This window comes from Theobroma umbraticum, unplaced genomic scaffold (genome assembly GCF_002168275.2).
Source record: "Theobroma umbraticum cultivar Fairchild unplaced genomic scaffold, ASM216827v3 scaffold_67.0, whole genome shotgun sequence".
Lineage (NCBI taxonomy): Eukaryota > Viridiplantae > Streptophyta > Magnoliopsida > Malvales > Malvaceae > Theobroma > Theobroma umbraticum.
In genome coordinates, this window is record NW_018397262.1 from 8511464 (window position 1) to 8529673 (window position 18210).

An 18210-nucleotide genomic window follows, 5' to 3' on the forward strand; every position below is an offset into this window, starting at 1 on the left:
ATTTTGGGTTTATATAAGCCCAATCTTCATGGCCTAATCCAAGCCCACCCCCACGGAAAGCTCTAGTTTAGCATGATTTACTTCACAGGATTATTTAGTTTAGCATACTTAAACTTTGATTAAGATAAAAACTCCTTAATGAAAAATACTATTTGGCATTCTATTTAAGGTTACAGGAGAAAAATCTGATCTTTCTTTGAATTTCATTTAATTAACACTTTTACTATTTACTTCATCCTTCAAATTTATGAAATTAAAAAAAATAGAACTCGGTGGAATACAAAAATTGTCATTGATTGTTGAGATAAGGATTAAGATTAAGGAGTAATATTGAATTCAATAATAATAATAATAAAATGGTAATACAAATGATAAGATAAAGAAAGAAAAGGCAAAACTGAGATGATTTAAGGAAACAAAAAGCAGTGAAGATCCAGTCATGCACTTTTAGTGTACAACACTACAAAGGTATGGAATGATTGTATATGCCAAAGGAAATCATTCTCAAGCCTTCTCTTTCCTTGCTTGCTTCTTGTTTTCCCTCAATGCCTTTCTCTTCTCCTCCCTGCAGAATTTTTGGGGAACAAAATGATGAGCAAGGTTTCTAATCTATAGCTAATGGAGAAACAATTTTTAACAAAGGGTTGTGACAGCCATATATCCACCTTGCTTTAGAGATCTCCTCTTTAGACAGGAAATTTCTTTTCCTCTTTTTGGATGTTGCAGGGGATTCTACCTTTCCATTTTTGGTTCTTTCCTTCTTTTTCGATGTCAGAGGTGATTCTACCTTTCCATTTTCAGATGAACCGTGCTTCTTTAAGCTCTTCATTTTTCCTTTAGCGCCTGGTTTCTTCAAGTGTTGTTCAAGCTCTTTTTTATTGTCCTCACTGCGGCTCTCCTCCGGCCCGTGAGTGTGCTCTACTGTTTCCAAATCTTCAGAACTTACAGGATTTTTCTTTGCATTGCTCATTTTCTTCAACTAAAGAAAGTCAAAAGAGGAAAGGAGAGAACATAAAACAGTAGGAAAAAGGTGTTGGAACTGACATCACCTAGGGTGAATGAGATTTGGTAGTTTAAGTTCTAACATATACCTTGGCCACAAAAAATCCATCCATATTGTGGACATGAGGATAAAACCGCCTTGTGTTTTCTAAGGATGTGTGAAATCGATGCTCCCTAAAACGGATATACCTGGTTAAAGAAAGAAAGAGAAAAACATTTGATACAGAAATCAGTCAGGGTCAGGTTCAGAAGGAAGTTTAACAAAAAAACTCATCCTTACCCGGGACATCCAAAGTCAAGTCCACATGGTACTACTTTGACATCTCTCTTCTTGAGTGCATAGTCGATGACCGCTTCATTCTATAAAGATACTGGTCTAGATGAGAAAAAGGGAGGACAAAAAGTGCATGGTAGGATATTCAGAAAAGAATCCTTAAACAAACCTCTAGAACCATCATGGAGCACGTGGAGTAAACAATGTATCCACCAGATTTGGAATTTGCATCGAGCATATCAATAGCAGCGAGTATCAGTTGCTACAAACAAAAAAACTTTGAGATTGCATGGTTTAATCTCTTAGCATATGCAACATATACTTCTTACAAAAGGATCAATTCCTCCCCTTTTATGCTGACTTTCAACTCAGGAAGATTATTGCAGTTCCCAACCAAAAAGGCAAAAAGCTCATAGAAAGAACATACCTTCTGCAAATGGGCACATTTTTGTATATCTTCCAAACTTTTAGACGTTTTAACGGATGGATCTTTAGTTATAACCTGTGCCATAAAAGTAGAGGTCTTTCAGTTCAGGCAGAAACCAGAGAGCAATGCCACCAAAGGAGAACAAAGATACAACAAATGCTTACTCCTGTACCACTACAAGGGGCATCCAACAATACTCTATCAACTGAATTCTGACCCAAAACCTTGGGAAGCTGAACGTTAAGACAAAAGAGCAAAGGGTTAGAAATGTATAGCATCCACTAAGTGCATATGGTCCACTAAGAAAATACAAAGGACATGTTCATGCACTTTGTTTTTGACCTACAACTAATCTGAGACACCCCAAAATGAAGCACACAAGAAAATGAAGAGAAAAAAGAAAGAAAAGGGATTCAACCGTTCATGCTTTTGAAGCCGTTGAAGTTGAAAAATGCATCAAAAAATTAAACTTAGTACTGTATTCTTATGTGGGCAGAAAGATGCTAACCTCCCTCCCATCATAGTTACAAACTATCGTGTTTGTCACCCCCATGCGATGCAAATTTGCAGTAAGTGACTTTAGTCTTGCTTCCCTTATTTCATTTGCATAAATTATTCCTGGTCACAATATCAGCAAATATTAAAATGAATTCAGAAACTGTAAAAGATATATTGAACAAAGAGCATACCAAAATATTCAACAATTTGAATGAAACATAGACTATAACATACCACTATTTTTCATGAGTGCGGCAATGTAAGTCGTTTTACCACCAGGTGCAGCTCTGCAACAGGCACAAATTATAATCAAAAGGGAGAAAATAGCAATTACTAAAGATATCTTTTTCTTTACTGGGATGTTTATATCTTCAAAACTCAGTTGAAGCAATTTATCCTCATCTAATTGAAATGTGGAGCACTTGACAGGCATCTTGGCTACCTAGAGGGGAACAAACTAGTAGTTACATGAATGTTTAGGATTTACACTAGTAAAAAATATACACTCCATAGTATGTAAGTGCATGAATCCGACGATACATCGAGACTTGATGTTGAGATTATATGTAACCACACACCTGTAAACAGTAATGACCCATCCAATTACAATTAACATCAATTAGTGTATGCCCCAACCTTAAACAGGAGTTTGGTTAATCCGGATTTTTCTGCAAATCTTATAACCATGCAAGCTTAAAAATAGAGTGACTGTGCTGTCACAAAGCTGCAATAGAGATACTGAAAATTATCACTATAAACCCCAACATCTGTTTCCTAGAATATCCATATAGGGACATGCTTCACATGGAAGATTTTCTTCAACCATAACACCACATCTGTAGCAAAACAGAAATCGACAAATAAAAAGGCAAGGCAAAGATAAGTAAAGCTAACAGAATGGAGTAACTCACGCCATATCTACTACTCGTTCCTTTTCCTGAGGAGCAAGAGCCATAACCGGCAAAAAAGAGCTTGCACCTTGTATCTGTTAGTGAGAAAAGAAAGGTAAACGAAAGCACAACAACATTTTTCTTTTGCTAAATAATTACATTGTTAGGATGAAAAAAGTACAATAAAAGAACACATACATAGTAAAAGCCAGCCAGATACTCTGGTGTGGCACCAATGGGCACATGTGAATTGTATACCACCAACCCAACCTAGAAATAGAACATTAGCATTCCTTGTGTTATCCATTAGTAAACAGAGGTTTTAAAAAATGGAAAAATAAACAAGGTAGCTCTTACTTTTGACCACTTGCTTAATTGGTCTAGCTCTACTCCTCTTTTGGAGAGAACATCAGCCAGATCCCGTCGGCGAGTCTGCATATAGAAGGAGATTACGACTTTACATTGACCAGAGAAAGCGTAACAAGTCAAAGATGAAGACAGCAACGGAGAAATGTAAGTTCACCCTTAATGTGTTTGTTCGAATACATGTAGGTCGAGGCTTTTCAAAAGCTTCAATAAGTTCCATGAGTTCAACAACTGGAAACATCTGTAAAATGATGTCAGGTGTTAATACAATAATTGATCAACATCCTTCACCCCAGAAAGAAACACGGAATTAACCCCCCCCCCCCCCCCCCCCCCCCCCCCCCTCTTTTCCAAAAAGGGGAAGAAAAAGAGCCATGTAGCGCAGAAGGGAGAAGTAATGCAGACAACAAAACATAGAACAAGATGGTCATTACATCAACCAAAACCCCAATCAGGAATTCATTGTAGCCATAGTATGAACCCAAGTCCATTTTAAGTTGGTTAATATAATCCTTCCTTGTGGTTCCCTCTTGCCTCAAATCCTTAAAATTTGAGAGCACTCGAACAACTACAAATCAATGAACAAAATCTTAGAAAATTAGATTATAAATGGCTAACCATGAAACATAGAAAATTAGTGGAAAAGTCGCTCACTCTCTTTTATTCTCATCTGAAGATTTGCAAGGTCTGGTGGGTGTCGTTCCTCTGCTTCAAGTTCCTGAGCAATTACATAAAAGGAAGGAAATATAAGTAACTTCGCAGAATTAAACTGATGATAACAGATAATAGAATCAAATTCAATAGAAGACCTCTTTTGTTGGCAATCTAAACTCATCAGACTCTTCTTTAATGTTCATCTGCATTTCTGCCTGTGCATCTTCTTCTTCCCTCGCCCTTTGTTCATCAATAGCCCTTGACTTCTCCTCAATATCAGTTTCATCTGAATCAGAATCAGAACCAGAACCTGAACTAGAACCTGATCCTCCATCTGCAACAATATGGTGGGACAACAACCACTATCAATCAGATAGCATAACGTACAGTTACATTTATCAACCATACAGTACACTTGCAATGCTATTGCATGTAAAGCTATGTTACTAGGCACAGGATATGTTTCTGACATAATTGTGTTCAATTTTTCTTAACTTTTTCCTTATATTTGGAGGGTCACGCCCCACATACCAATTTCCACTCTCATGACGTAGGTAATTGGCTCCTTGAAGAGCAAGATATGCAAACTAGAATTTTGAGTTTGTCATTCATAGAAGTCTCAAGGACCATGACTGATATGTAACAAATTTGTGCCTTCAAGAAATTATTACATAACCAAAAGCTTGAAGCTCAAATCATATGACTATAAGGCATTAAATTCAATCTAAGTACTGCATATAAAGAATTTGCAGGGGAAAGACAAAATGGTACCTTCATTATCATCATCACCTCCTTGGAGGAAATCATCAGCCAAAGGAGCATCATCATCATCAGAAATTTCAGAGGCATCATCGAAATCAGACACTTCTTCATCCCCATCCAATAAGTCCTCTGCTTCTTCTACTTCTTCCTCTTCTTGACTCCGGCTATCAGAACCATCATCAAAAACCTCATCCTTTCTGGTGGGTCTCTTCTTTTCAGAGAAAAAATCATTCCTTTGCTTCTTTTTCGGAGGTGGGTTCTTTGCTTTTGCTCCTTTTTTCTTATTAGCAGCCATTTGAAGCTGCAAAAAAAATACAGAAAGAAGTTTGAGCTCTTCTGTTAAAATTAAGCAATACCCAAAGGGCAAAAACTGAAAAAAAAAATACAAAGAAGCAATGAATTTACCTGGGAATTAGGGTTTTTGAAGCTTCCTTCTTCTGGAGTGGCTAGGGTTTAAGCCTTTTTAAGGTTATAGTAATATTGCATAAGGTATAAACAGAACACTGAGAGGTGAGAGGGAAGAGTCTGTTTTTTCTTTGGGCTGAATTTCGGCCACTCTGTTTCAAAGGTTTGGGCTTGGGTTTTTATGAGTTTGGGCTTATGAAAAATTTATGAAATAAATTTCTTTTTTTCTTTTAATTCTCTAACTTTTTTTAGATATAAAATGGAAAAAATAATTAATTATTTTATTTTTTATGCATTATTATTAAATTTTATTTTACCTAATATTCTTGTTTTTGGAAATATATATATGCTTTTCTTTTCATTAAAAATATTATTTTTTCATAAAAAAATACATATTCTTTTTCTTTACAAAAACTTAATATATATCTATATATTAATTTTTTTCATAAAAGGTAGGTGGACCACTGGGAATTTGTTTGGAAAGATGTTTCCCTTCATAGAAATTCCTATAAAATTACCTATTCTTACCATAAAGTACTCTATTTTCTAAACTTGACTAGAGAAAATAACATTTAATATATATATATTATATAAATACATACATAAATAGTCTTTGTACAATTTTTTTTTTTTGGAGAATGGTTAGAGACATATATACAAACTTGATAGTATTTGATATTCCTTAGATCAAAATTCCTTGTTAAGTTTCCCAAAAAAAAAAATTTCCTTGTTAATTTTTTGCTTAAAGGATAAAGTGAAGAAATTCTATTTGTAACTGATTCATATGAACTCTACGGGCACTAGCCAGCCAGCTTTTTGTCTTTGACCAGTGAATCTGTCCGGGATTGTAGAGAATCTTAACTATTTTCATTTAAAAAGAATCCATCTCAAATAAGGAAGATCTATACTTATTTTCATTTGCTGTCAACAACTAAGTATTCCAAGAACATTAAAAGACCTGTGTATAAAACAGGTTGGCGGCCATTCGGTTGCAGAATTGTTACCATTGCTGAAAAGTTTTTCCATTGTTTCTTATTCTCTTCTTTGTGAAAAAGAAAAGCTATGGAGGAGGAGGTGCTTCCTCAATCTCGATTGCCTCAGAAACATCAACATGGAATCACTGGAAAAGGTAAGTTCTCTTCCTATATGATGGTCAAGCACATGTTGGTTTGTGAAGCTGATGGAATATTGTTTGGTTTTTGTTTATCAGAAGATGAAGAAGTGAATGATTGTCCCATTGAGGAAGTAAGGCTGACAGTGCCAATCACAGATGATCCAACAGAAGCAGCCTTGACATTCCGAACTTGGTTTCTGGGGCTGCTGTCTTTATGCATTCTTGCCTTTGTGAATGACTTCTTTAGCTATCGGGTTAATCAACTCTATGTCACTTCAGTTTCAGCCCAGATTGTTGTTTTACCTCTAGGGAAGTTAATGGCTGCAACCCTTCCTGACACCAAAATTTCAGTCCCATTCACCAAATGGTCCTTCTCTTTGAATCCGGGACCATTTTCCATGAAAGAACATGTGTTGATTACTATACTTGCTAGCTGTGGATCAGGTTCGGTTTATGCAACACATATCATCACAATTGTTAAAGCCTTGTACCACAGAGGAATGCACCCGTTTGCAGGCTTATTGCTATCACAAACTACTCAGGTAACCATCGTCAACAGCTTGATTTGATACAAGGAAATTGTACAAAGAAACCTGATATACATATTTCTTGTTATTTGATCAAATCAACCCAGTTACTTGGATATGGATGGGCTGGTTTGTTCAGAAAATACCTGGTTGATTCCCCTTACATGTGGTGGCCATCGAATCTTGTCCAAGTCTCCTTGTTCAGGTACTTCACTTTCCTCTCTTTAGAAGTAATTTGCAGGCAAAGTTCCAAAAAGTTCTTTCTTTTTGTTGAACAATACCAATTTACTGCAGGGCATTAAATGAGAAAGAAACGAGACCCAAGAAAGGCGTTACCAGGCTACAGTTCTTCATCATTGTTTTCATATGTAGCTTCGCTTATTATATTATTCCTGGATACCTTTTCCCATCAATATCAGCCATCTCTTTCATTTGCTGGATATGGAAGGATTCAATTACTGCCCAGCAGATTGGTTCAGGGTTACGTGGCTTTGGCATAGGCTCCTTTGGTCTTGACTGGTCTACAGTTGCTTTCTTGGGGAGCCCTCTTCCCACACCCTTATTTGCCATTGTCAATACCTTAGTCGGGTTTTTCTTGATTTTCTATATCGTTGTTCCCATTGCTTACTATACGAATGCGTTCCAAGCTAGACGATTTCCTTTGCTCACTTCGTCCACTTACGATGCTGCTGGAAAAATCTACAACATCACTAGAATTCTCAACGACAAAACTTTCGATATCAACCTAGCTAGCTATAATGAATATAGCACACTCTATATGAGTGTTGTATTTGCCATGACTTACGGATTGAGCTTTGCAACTCTAATGGCCAGCCTTTCCCATGTCGCCCTGTTTGAGGGAAAGTAAGCTTCCCTTGCAGTACTTCCTTAATTTCTTATTCATATGCTTTTTCTCCCTTGATTTACACTTCCTTCTTTACAGGACAATCTGGACAATGTGGAGAAAGACAAAATCTGCAGTGAAGGATAAATTTAGTGATGTGCACACAAGATTGATGAAGAAGAATTATGATGAAGTACCGGATTGGTGGTTTTATATTGTCTTAGTTTCAACTATGGCTCTTTCCATCTTCGTCTGTGAAGGGTTCGGCAAACAGCTGCAGCTCCCATGGTGGGGGGTTCTGCTAGCATGTGCCATTGCACTGTTTTTCACCTTACCTGTTGGGATAATCCAAGCTACAACAAACATGGTATGGTCCTTTTTGAACGAACATAAACCAGAAGCAGAAAAAAAAAAAACAGCAAGCCGTATTGATATTCTTTTCTTCCTTTTGTGCAGCAACCAGGCCTGAATGTGATCACAGAGCTGATTATCGGGTATATATACCCTGGAAAGCCCCTTGCCAATGTTTGTTTCAAGACCTATGGTTACATCAGTATGGCTCAAGCTCTCACCTTCATTCAGGACCTCAAATTAGGCCATTACATGAAGATCCCTCCCAAATCAATGTTCATTGTTCAGGTATAATCAAAGTATAATTTGATAAACAATGTGCTATACTTTGGATTTCGACATGTTACTAACTTGAAGTTTTTGCTACATTCAGTTAGTAGGAACAATAGTTTCTTCATTTTGCTACTTTGCAACAACATGGTGGCTTCTGTCAACTGTAGAGAATATCTGTCTTCCGGATTTGCTGCCAACGGGGAGTCCTTGGGTATGTCCTGGAGACAATGTGTTTTACAATGCTTCAATCATATGGGGAGTCATAGGCCCGCTCAGGATGTTCACAAGCCTTGGCAACTACCCTCAGTTGAACTGGTTCTTCCTCATTGGCTTTCTTGCTCCTTTTCCTGTCTGGTTGTTGTCCCTCAAATTCCCAGAGAACAAGTGGATCAGGTTCATTCACATGCCGGTTATCCTTGCGGGAGCAATAGGTCTACCATCTGCTAAACCTGTGCACTACATCTGCTGGGGAGTGGTCGGAATCTTCTTCAACTGGTATATTTACAAAAGGTACAAGGGATGGTGGGCTAGACATACATATGTCTTGTCGGCTGCCATGGATGCTGGGGTTGCCATCATGGGAGTTCTCATATTTTTCATCCTACAATCCTTAGACAATACTATTGGTCCAGATTGGTGGGGTTTGGCAGCTACTGATCATTGTCCTTTGGCAAGTTGCCCTACAGCACCAGGGGTTGTAGCTAAAGGATGTCCAGTTCTTTGAAGTTCTTGTTCTTGCTGGGAATAATTAAGAACAACATGAAATTTGTTAAAAACATAAAACAAATTGTAATGGCTTTAGTTTCTTTTCCCCTTGAAAGATTGCATGGCCATAGCAAATTCTAACTCCTTCCTCGTCAGGATTCTTCACAGATCCATGGTGAAGACTGCCCATATATTTGTGGTCATCACTGTCGTGATCCAACAGGAACCCATGAGCTAAACTGAAGCTAAAAAGATAGATAGATCGATCAAAGTTACATCCTAATGTCTGCACATATTAAATTGCATATCTGCCAAGTAAAATAAGCCTGCAGAGGGAGCAAGTACTATTAATGGCAAACCTGTTTTAGATTATAAGCTACTATATATATACTCGTTGATTGAAGAGGAGGATTCTACTGGATGCCACAGAATCCAGACGGGTAGGGAAAAAAGTACATACCATTAGCAACAAGAAGAACATGACAACGACGACCAGCTTATCACAGCTTTGGCATGGCTGATGCTCTAGCTTTTAATCAGGCTGAGTAGGGGAAAACCTGACAGAGAACCACCCCGGCCCATGCATTAACACCATCATTTTGAGCCATGAAAGTATAAACGTCTATGCATTATTTTGCCAGAAATCCATTCCTTTCATTCATGCACTTCATTTCTGTGTGCTGCAGTATCATCAAGCTTAGCCTGACGCATTGTTTTACTATTGTTGTTTGTTAACTTGTAATGCTTGCATCCACGTGGACATGAAGGCATATGTATTCCACTTAGATTCTGTGCGAGTCTTTTGTTTAAACTCCATGACTCTATGTGTTAAGCTGCATGAAGCTGTTTTGTTAAAGCTGTTCTTATCAATGGGAATATAAGACCTTATTTGTTAATAACAAAGTTACGCTCTCTTCACCTCTGTTCTACTGCCCTTTAACAAAGCATTATATTCTTCTTTGTTGTTAGCATTGTTATTGTTATCATCACTGCTTTTAGTTTTTCTATACCATCCTGATTCGAACAAAACATCATGGGAAAATTTAACACATTTGCATAAAGGATTGTAGGTACGTTTGCATCTGTCTGAGGATCCGTCAAAGTTTTCTGTTGCATTCCTTATGCCTAGACCTGCAGCAACTTCTGCAAATAAGGAAGAACCAAAATCCTATGAACATCAACTTCAAAGAAATTGAACCTTCATAACACTGAAACTGATCAAATTCAGAAAGAAAAGTCGAAATAGCAGAAAGATTCTACTTTAAAAGCAGGAATGTAAACAAATTCGGAAGTAACTCAAGTACAAGATTACTTAACACATATGATCAGTACAGGAAACATTTGTTCATTACATTAATAAGTGTTAAAACCCAAGTTTCATATCAAAGCAGGCATAGCACCACGTAACAGCTTGGAAGCTGAGTAAGCAAACAGTTAAACAAGACCTGGACTGATACAGTTAAACCCGCTTCCACGGGCTATAGCCAATTCTAACTCCTTCCTCGTCAGGATTCTTCATAGCTCCATGGTGAAGAATTCTAACATGTTCTACTGTTGATTAAATTCGGGTTCTCCTGCTTTGCTCCTGAGGTATCTAAAGACCTTAAAGACGTGGAGAGTCTACATATATGAGAGTATAAGAACCATTGACCTCTCTGTCATGACAGGAACATCCTTGGGTGAGAGCCAACTGATTGCTTTTAGCTATCTTTTATTTGTAATCATTCCCAAAAGAATCTGTCTCGAAGGTATAAAAGTTCCAGAAGAATAGAAGGAAGAGCTGTGTGTATTGCATTTATGCTTGTTGTCCCACCTACCCTTCCATGGGAGTAAGAAACCGCTGCTTGCTTTCCCAAGTGGTCAATGATAATTAACAATAAAAAAAAAACTTCCACTCTGATAAAACCTAAATACAAGGCAACCGTACGTACGTTGTTGAACTTTGCATATCAGCCACAGATTTGTTGCAATCACTGTCATGCATGCAGAAGTCAATGTCGAGGCCATTTTGCCCCAGCTTTTGGCCTTTTCCAGACTCCAAATGAAAGCTAACATTGCTTCGATAGAATAAAAAATGCCTACGGAAGAGAGAGAGAGACAGAGAGAGAGAGGAACAAACCAGAAGTGCAATTGCAGAAAGTGCTGCTTGCCTTGAGCTTGGTTTGTTCTCCTAATCCAGGATCATGGTTCATGGACCTTGCATGAGTAACAACAATTCACATGAACAACTAGCAAAACGGAAAGGAACAAAAAGGAATGGAAAAAATAATAATAATAAATAAAAGGAAAAAAAAAAAAAGAAAAACAACCTTTTCATACAGGTGAAGCTTCCTCATGATCATCATCAGATCAACTCCTGAATTTAACGCATCACGATGACACGATGATTTGTTAAGCACTTAAAGCTGGACATCATATTTCTTATATTCAAGAAGAAGATCAACAAAGAAATCTGATTTCTACCTTAAGAAACATTGGGAGAGGGTGATCTTTATTAGTGTACACAGCAGTGTAGTCCTCTATATCGATCTCCTATTACCTGTTTTCTAAGCTAAGCCTGCGACATGAACTCCATGTTATGACCAAAGCCATTGCTTCCTGCAATATGCATAGACCCCATGTTGAAGTTGAACAATGGCACGTCCTAGTGAATCAACTGTGAGATGAAACCAAACACTTGCCTATATATAGAGGTAGAGTGTTGGGTGGTAGGTAGGTCGCATGCTTTCCCATTCCATGCCTGGCCTTGTTTTAATATAACCATAGCTTGAAGAACATGCTAAGATCATGAATTGCTTTATGTATAATACTATGTATAGTATAGCTATTAAAAACGATACCAAAAATTCATTATATTCACAATCAAAATACTTTTAAATATATTTATTAACATATCATCATGATTCTATAGTAATAAAGTTTTTATAAAAACAGACGATATATATTATCTAAACTAGAAAAATAGATAATATATAGCTGGCATGAAATCTGATGAAGATTTATAATTTTCAATCTTATCAAAAAAACTATCTTCAGAGAATTGAAGATTGACATGATCAAATCATGGCTAGATATTCTCATCCGTTTCTCTTTTTTCTTGCCTGATATCATTTTTCCTCTAAGGAAAATCCATTATCCTCTCTCTTTTAATATAATTACTACATTTGTTTGATGGAACTTAGCTGTCAGATTTTACTATGTTAATGAGAAAAATCATCTTAAAGAGTGGAATTTTCAAACCTTTTTTTTACCTTTTTATCCCTTTGTGATATTTTAATATAATAAGTTTACGTTCAAATTATGGGTTATTGATATTAATTCTAAATTATAAATTACATTTGTAAACTTTGATTATGAGCTCTTAATAATGGATAGGAAATCATTGTCATCCCACAATTCATGGATAAGAATATATCTCCGAAAACAATTGAAAAAAAACCAAAGTGACAGATCCTACAAAACTTGAAATTCTATTATGTCAAAGAGACCTACTTAAGGAATAAGTCTAGTTCTAGTTAAACAACCGTCTATATCTATCTTTAGTATAAAGTGATAAGATTCACGTTAAGAAAAGAACCCATAGCTTGTAATTTCAAGAAAAGATTCATTAAAATATATTAAGTATAATAGTTTTTTCGCCTTCCTGAAATATTGGTTAGGGGTTAATTACGAATAAGATTCTTGTCCAAGTAGGATCATTGGGGTATTCTACCCCTTGACCACAGTTCCAAATTTGAGGCAGGAAAACCGGTTTCTTGCATAATACCAATTTGCTGTAAAGAACTATAAATGAAATTTACAAGATGTGCAGGTCAAAGGGAGGAAGAGAATTAGCTAAATATAGGGTAGGGAAGGCATGTATTTATGGTGTTGTATAGGAGTGTTAATTTGTTTGTGAGGTATTGCCATTTGGTTTTCTGCTAGAAGGAGAGAGAATGACAATGGAGGTGGAAGGCAAGACCCCTCAATCGCAATTTCCTGACAAAGTTCAACCTGCAAAGAATGTAGAAGAAGGTATACTCCTTGTTTCATGATAAGTAATCTTTCTTTTCTTCTTTTTATTTTTCCAAATGATGGGAATGGTACCTGATGAGTGTTTTTGTTGATTGGCAACAGAGGAAGTGGATGACAATCCCATTGAGGAAGTCAGGCTGACTGTTCCAATCACTGATGACCCGACAGAATCAGCCTTGACATTTCGGACATGGGTTCTGGGGCTTATATCTTGCTGCATTCTTGCTTTTGTCAACCAGTTCTTTGCCTATCGTCAGAATCAGCTCTCTATCTCGTCAATATCTGCTCAAATCGTTGTTCTTCCTATAGGGAAGTTGATGGCTGCAACTCTTCCGAAAAAAGAAATTCGAGTTCCATTCACCAAGTGGTCGTTCTCATTGAATCCAGGGCCATTCACTTTGAAAGAACATGTGTTGATCACTATATTTGCCAACTGTGGAGCTGGGGGTGTTTATGCAGTAAATATCATCACAATTGTCAAGGCCTTCTACCACAGATCATTGCATCCAGTTGCAGCCATGTTGCTAGCACAAACTACACAGGTAAAAATCATTACTTATATTATGATCCATGGGAATGATACCAAAAAAACCTTATATGTATATATATTCCTGATGAAATTCAGCTGCTTGGATACGGATGGGCTGGCTTGTTCAGAAAATTCCTAGTCGATTCCCCTTACATGTGGTGGCCAGCAAACCTGGTTCAAGTTTCTTTATTCAGGTATTTCACTCTTTTCCCTATAATTAAAAGAAAACTGCAGGCAATTTTCCAGTCAAATTGAACAACTTGTCAATGAAATCTGTAGGGCGCTGCATGAGAAGGAAAAGAGAACAAAGGGGGGGAATACAAGGCTACAATTCTTCATCATTGTTTTCATATCAAGCTTTGCTTACTACATCGTACCAGGCTACCTTTTCCAATCAATATCAGCTGTGTCCTTTGTTTGCTGGATTTGGAAGGATTCAATCGTAGTCCAGCAGATAGGTTCAGGCCTAAACGGCCTTGGCATTGGCTCTTTTGGTCTTGATTGGTCTACCGTTGCAGCCTTCCTGGGAAGTCCTCTTGCGACACCCTTATTTGCCATAATCAACATCTTGTTTGGGTTCATATTGTTCCTCTATGTTCTTACTCCCATTGCTTACTGGTCAAACTCATTCCAAGCCAGACGATTTCCCTTGATTTCTTCTCATACCTTTGATGCTGCTGGTCAGACTTACAACATTACTCGGATTCTGAACCAGAAAACTTTTGACATCAATCTACCGGAGTATAACAATTACAGTAAACTCTATTTGTCTGTCACTTTTGCTTTCCTATATGGATTGAGCTTTGCAACTCTCATGGCTACCATTTCCCATGTCGCCCTGTTTGAGGGAAAGTAAGCATTCTTTCTCTATAGGAATATTGTTTTGATCATTCCATTTCTTTTCTTTTCTGATTTTTTTTCCTTGACCAAATGGTTAGAACAATCTGGAAATTGTGGAAAAAGACAACATATGCGGTGAAAGATAATCTTTCAGATGTGCACACAAGGCTGATGAAGAAGAATTATGAGGCAGTCCCCCAATGGTGGTTTCATATTATCTTAATCTCAATCATGGTCCTTTCCATCATTGCCTGTGAAGGTTTTGGCAAGCAGCTCCAGCTCCCATGGTGGGGAGTTTTGCTGGCCTGTGCAATTGCCCTGTTTTTCACCTTACCCATCGGAATAATCCAAGCCACAACGAACATGGTATAATCGCTCTTGAAGAAATAGAATCAGATAGTTACGTCGATATTATTCCATATTTGATAAACATGTTTTTTTTTTAATGTGCAGCAACCAGGGTTGAATGTGATTACAGAATTGGTTATCGGGTACATGTACCCTGGCAAGCCTCTTGCCAATGTTGCTTTCAAGACTTATGGCTATATCAGTATGGTACAAGCTCTCAACTTACTTGGGGATTTCAAGCTAGGTCATTACATGAAGATCCCTCCGAAATCGATGTTCATTGTCCAGGTGATGAACCTATGATTGATCGTATGTTGTTTTCCTTTCTTTTCAAGTAATTTGTACACATTCCTAACTTGTTTTCCCTATCAGTTGGTCGGAACAATAGTTGCTTCGAGTTGCTACTTTGGAACAGCATGGTGGCTTCTGTCGAGTATCAAGCACATATGTGATCCTGCTATGCTACCTGAGGGGAGTCCATGGACATGCCCTGGTGACGACGTGTTCTACAATGCTTCAATCATTTGGGGGGTTGTAGGCCCTCTCAGAATGTTCTCAAAGTATGGTAACTACCCGCAGATGAACTGGTTCTTCTTGATTGGCTTGCTTGCCCCTGTTCCAGTGTGGTGGTTATCACGCAAGTTCCCAGAGAAGAAATGGATCAGGCTGATACATATGCCGATGATCCTTGGAGCTACACAGGGCATGCCACCAGCTAAAGCTGTGCACTATATCTGTTGGGGAACCGTCGGAATATTCTTCAACTGGTATGTTTATAACAGGTACAAGCGATGGTGGGGTAAGTATACCTATATCTTATCTGCTGCTTTGGATGCTGGCGTTGCCTTCATGGGAGTACTCCTTTACTTCACCCTTCAATCCCATGATATTGTTGGACCAGAATGGTGGGGACTGGACTCCACCGACCATTGCCCATTGGCACATTGTCCCACAGCAAAGGGGATTATGTCTAAAGGATGTCCTGTTCTTTGAAACTCATTGCCACAAAGGGCCTAACCTCATGGGAAATAAGGACATGAAAATTGTAAAGATTTAAAAGAAAGTTTTAGGCTTTGTTTTTCTTTCTCCATGAATGATAACGATGACGCTTCTTATGTGGTCAGAATGCACAAGATTGTGCTGAACAATACAGGAAGATATTGACATATTTCTTTTGATACATAATTGGTGACAATTTCAATCTCAACAACCCAATTGGATCTTTGAAATACACAAATAGAAGTGCATAATTTGTTTTCTGAGCTACAAAAAAAATGAAAAAGGAACAAATCAAAAGGGCACATAATAATGGTCTCAACTCATTACCAATAATCTTGGCAAGAGCAAGCGCCATCTTTGAAACGATGGAACCGGTTACGGTCACGCACAACTATTTCCCGGTTAGCAATTGCTGAGATCAATTTGAACGTGGCATGACAATCCTCACAAACGCGGAGATTCTTCATTATCCTGATCACCACTCCAGGCGGTGTGTTTATCAGTCCAAAACACAGTGCTAATTTCTCACTATGGCGATATAGAAACTTCTCCTTCTCTTTCTCTTCCATGTCCAATAGGACAACTGATGTGTCAGGTACGTATCCTCTTAGCTTCATATGACCTAGAAGTTTCTCCCACATTCCAAATATTTCATCTGCTTGAGAATGGGTATCATCCCCAGCAACAAATTCATGAATCACTCCATCAACGACAATGGAACTACAACCAGGTGTCTTCTTTACACCTCGATTTTTCATTAGCTTCCTTACTCTTGCCACATCTTCCCATCTTTCTGCTTCTGCGTAAATATTAGATAAAACAACATAGTATCCATCATTAAGAGGATCCAGCTGAGCAAGATGTCTGGTAGCTTCCTCAGCTAGCTTAATGTTTTTGTGTACCTTGCATCCACCAAGTAGAGCTCCCCATACAACCCCATTTGGTTTTATAGGCATGTTCATTATAAATTCATGGGCTTCTTGGAGGAGCCCTGCTCGGCTAAAAAGATGAACCATGCAACCATAATGCTCAATTTCAGGAATAATACCATAGTCTCTAGTCATGCCAGAGAAAAATCGACGACCTTCATCAACCAACCCCATGTGACTACACGCATGCAAGAGTCCAATAAATGTTACCCCATTAGGCATCACCCCCATCTCAATCATCATCGAGAACACCCTTACAGCTTCCTGAGCTTGTCCATGCATTGCAAGCCCTTGTATCATAGTGGACCACGACACAACAGTTCGTTCCTCCATCTCATTGAAAACCCTCCTTGCTTCTTCCAAGCAACCACATTTCACATACATATCAATCAAAGTATTCAAAACTCTAACATTCTTCCCAAATCTGCTTCTTTTCGAGTATTCATGAACCCTCTTCCCAAAGTCGAGTGCGCCCAAATCAGCACAAGCTGCAAGAACAGCCACTACAGTGACCTCATTAGCCTCCACTCCTATCTTCTGCATCTCCATAAACAGCTCAACCCCTTCCTTGGGCTTCCCGCTATGAACACACCCCGAAATCATCATTGTCCAAGACCTCACATTTCTCTCAGGCATACGCGAAAAGAACCCATAAGCACCCTCAAAGTCTCCAATTTTAACCAAATAGGTAATCATAACATTCCAACTCACAACATCCCGCTGGGGCATATTATCAAACAACAGCCGAGCTGTAGCCATTTCTCCACACAATCCATAGAAATTCAAGATCATGTTTTGCAAAACCAAGTTCCATTTAAACCCAAGTTTCTCAACAAACCCGTGAACAATTTTACCATTTTTATCATCCAACAGAGCCGTGCAGGCTTTAAGAACGAAAGCACAGGTGAAACTATCAGGGAGAACATCGAATTCCCGTAAACGACGGAACAAGAGGATTGCATCAGAAGGGGAGTCACTTTCAGCTAAAGTTCTCAAGCAAGAGTTCCAAATGGCAGTTTGGGGGTCTGGGAATTGGGCTAAAAGTTGATGGGCGTAAGAGAAGTCAGAGGAAAGAGCACAAACGGAAGCAATACGAGAGACAGAGAGGGAAGAGTGAGGAGTGTTGGTTTTGATGAGATGGGCATGAGCTTGCTTTAGTTCTAAAGGGGAGTTGAAGTTGGAGAGAAGGGTTTGCGCGTGTGAAGAAGGAGAGTGAAGGGAAGTAGAGAGAGAGACTTGCATTTTCTTCCTCTTGACTTCAGTTGCTTGATGACCAACGGTTTTTTGAATTTAACGGGTTCAAGAGCTTTTCTTTGCTAACGTTTTAGCTTCTTTTGATCCCAAAAAGATGGAGAAACATGGAGTTTGATGCAAGAAGAACAGATATCTGTCGTTCTTCTGTTCTTTTAGCTTGTTCAGAGGATTTGAATTTCTTAGCAAAGTTTATACCTTGCCTCAT

General features: G+C 38.2%; 3 protein-coding genes and 1 pseudogene across 4 annotated transcripts; 2 read left to right on the forward strand and 2 right to left on the reverse strand.

The window, feature by feature from the left end:
• Window positions 1-278: 278 nt before the first annotated feature.
• Window positions 279-5361, reverse strand: LOC110419234 (26S rRNA (cytosine-C(5))-methyltransferase NOP2B-like). 2 transcript variants are annotated; one of them, XM_021432208.1, is made up of 18 exons: window positions 5279-5361; window positions 4883-5174; window positions 4267-4445; window positions 4112-4175; window positions 3892-4025; window positions 3615-3698; window positions 3449-3523; window positions 3290-3361; window positions 3113-3186; window positions 2436-2488; window positions 2212-2321; window positions 1868-1936; window positions 1704-1778; window positions 1446-1538; window positions 1283-1362; window positions 1092-1191; window positions 666-979; window positions 279-565 (listed from the first exon to the last, which is right to left on the reverse strand). In XM_021432208.1, exons 2-18 carry the CDS (start codon window positions 5166-5168, stop codon window positions 505-507), a joined length of 1923 nt encoding a protein of 640 aa, XP_021287883.1. In that variant the 5' UTR covers window positions 5169-5174; window positions 5279-5361; the 3' UTR covers window positions 279-504. The 2 variants fall into 2 exon arrangements, with proteins under 2 accessions (XP_021287883.1, XP_089640137.1); XM_089784011.1 differs by lacking the exons at window positions 279-565; window positions 666-979; window positions 1092-1191 and having other exon boundaries at window positions 1279-1362.
• Window positions 5362-6340: 979 nt separating this feature from the next.
• On the forward strand, window positions 6341-9111 carry LOC110419826 (oligopeptide transporter 1-like). The gene is made up of 7 exons (XM_021432944.1): window positions 6341-6407; window positions 6489-6934; window positions 7027-7124; window positions 7214-7783; window positions 7863-8130; window positions 8220-8402; window positions 8488-9111. The coding sequence occupies exons 1-7, from the start codon at window positions 6341-6343 to the stop codon at window positions 9109-9111; spliced, it is 2256 nt and encodes a 751-aa protein (XP_021288619.1).
• Window positions 9112-12734: 3623 nt separating this feature from the next.
• LOC110420019 (oligopeptide transporter 1-like) lies at window positions 12735-15833 on the forward strand. The gene is made up of 7 exons (XM_021433172.2): window positions 12735-13106; window positions 13209-13648; window positions 13732-13829; window positions 13915-14487; window positions 14574-14841; window positions 14929-15111; window positions 15196-15833. The coding sequence occupies exons 1-7, from the start codon at window positions 13028-13030 to the stop codon at window positions 15814-15816; spliced, it is 2262 nt and encodes a 753-aa protein (XP_021288847.1). The 5' UTR covers window positions 12735-13027; the 3' UTR covers window positions 15817-15833.
• A 148-nt stretch (window positions 15834-15981) lies between these two features.
• LOC110420020 (pentatricopeptide repeat-containing protein At5g66520 pseudogene) lies at window positions 15982-18054 on the reverse strand (annotated as a pseudogene).
• Between the last annotated feature and the right edge of the window lie 156 nt (window positions 18055-18210).

Coding starts and splice junctions, on each gene's coding strand:
- LOC110420019 (XM_021433172.2), top strand. CDS start 13,028: ATGACAATGGAGGTGGAAGGCAAGACCCCTCAATCGCAATTTCCTGAC. Junction 13,107..13,208: donor TGCAAAGAATGTAGAAGAAG/GTATACTCCTTG, acceptor GATTGGCAACAG/AGGAAGTGGATGACAATCCC. Junction 14,842..14,928: donor TCCAAGCCACAACGAACATG/GTATAATCGCTC, acceptor TTTAATGTGCAG/CAACCAGGGTTGAATGTGAT.
- LOC110419826 (XM_021432944.1), top strand. CDS start 6,341: ATGGAGGAGGAGGTGCTTCCTCAATCTCGATTGCCTCAGAAACATCAA. Junction 7,125..7,213: donor GTCCAAGTCTCCTTGTTCAG/GTACTTCACTTT, acceptor AATTTACTGCAG/GGCATTAAATGAGAAAGAAA. Junction 8,403..8,487: donor AATCAATGTTCATTGTTCAG/GTATAATCAAAG, acceptor TGCTACATTCAG/TTAGTAGGAACAATAGTTTC.
- LOC110419234 (XM_021432208.1), bottom strand. CDS start 5,168: ATGGCTGCTAATAAGAAAAAAGGAGCAAAAGCAAAGAACCCACCTCCG. Junction 3,362..3,448: donor AATTAAGCAAGTGGTCAAAA/GTAAGAGCTACC, acceptor TTCTATTTCTAG/GTTGGGTTGGTGGTATACAA. Junction 2,489..3,112: donor GAACGAGTAGTAGATATGGC/GTGAGTTACTCC, acceptor TGCCTGTTGCAG/AGCTGCACCTGGTGGTAAAA.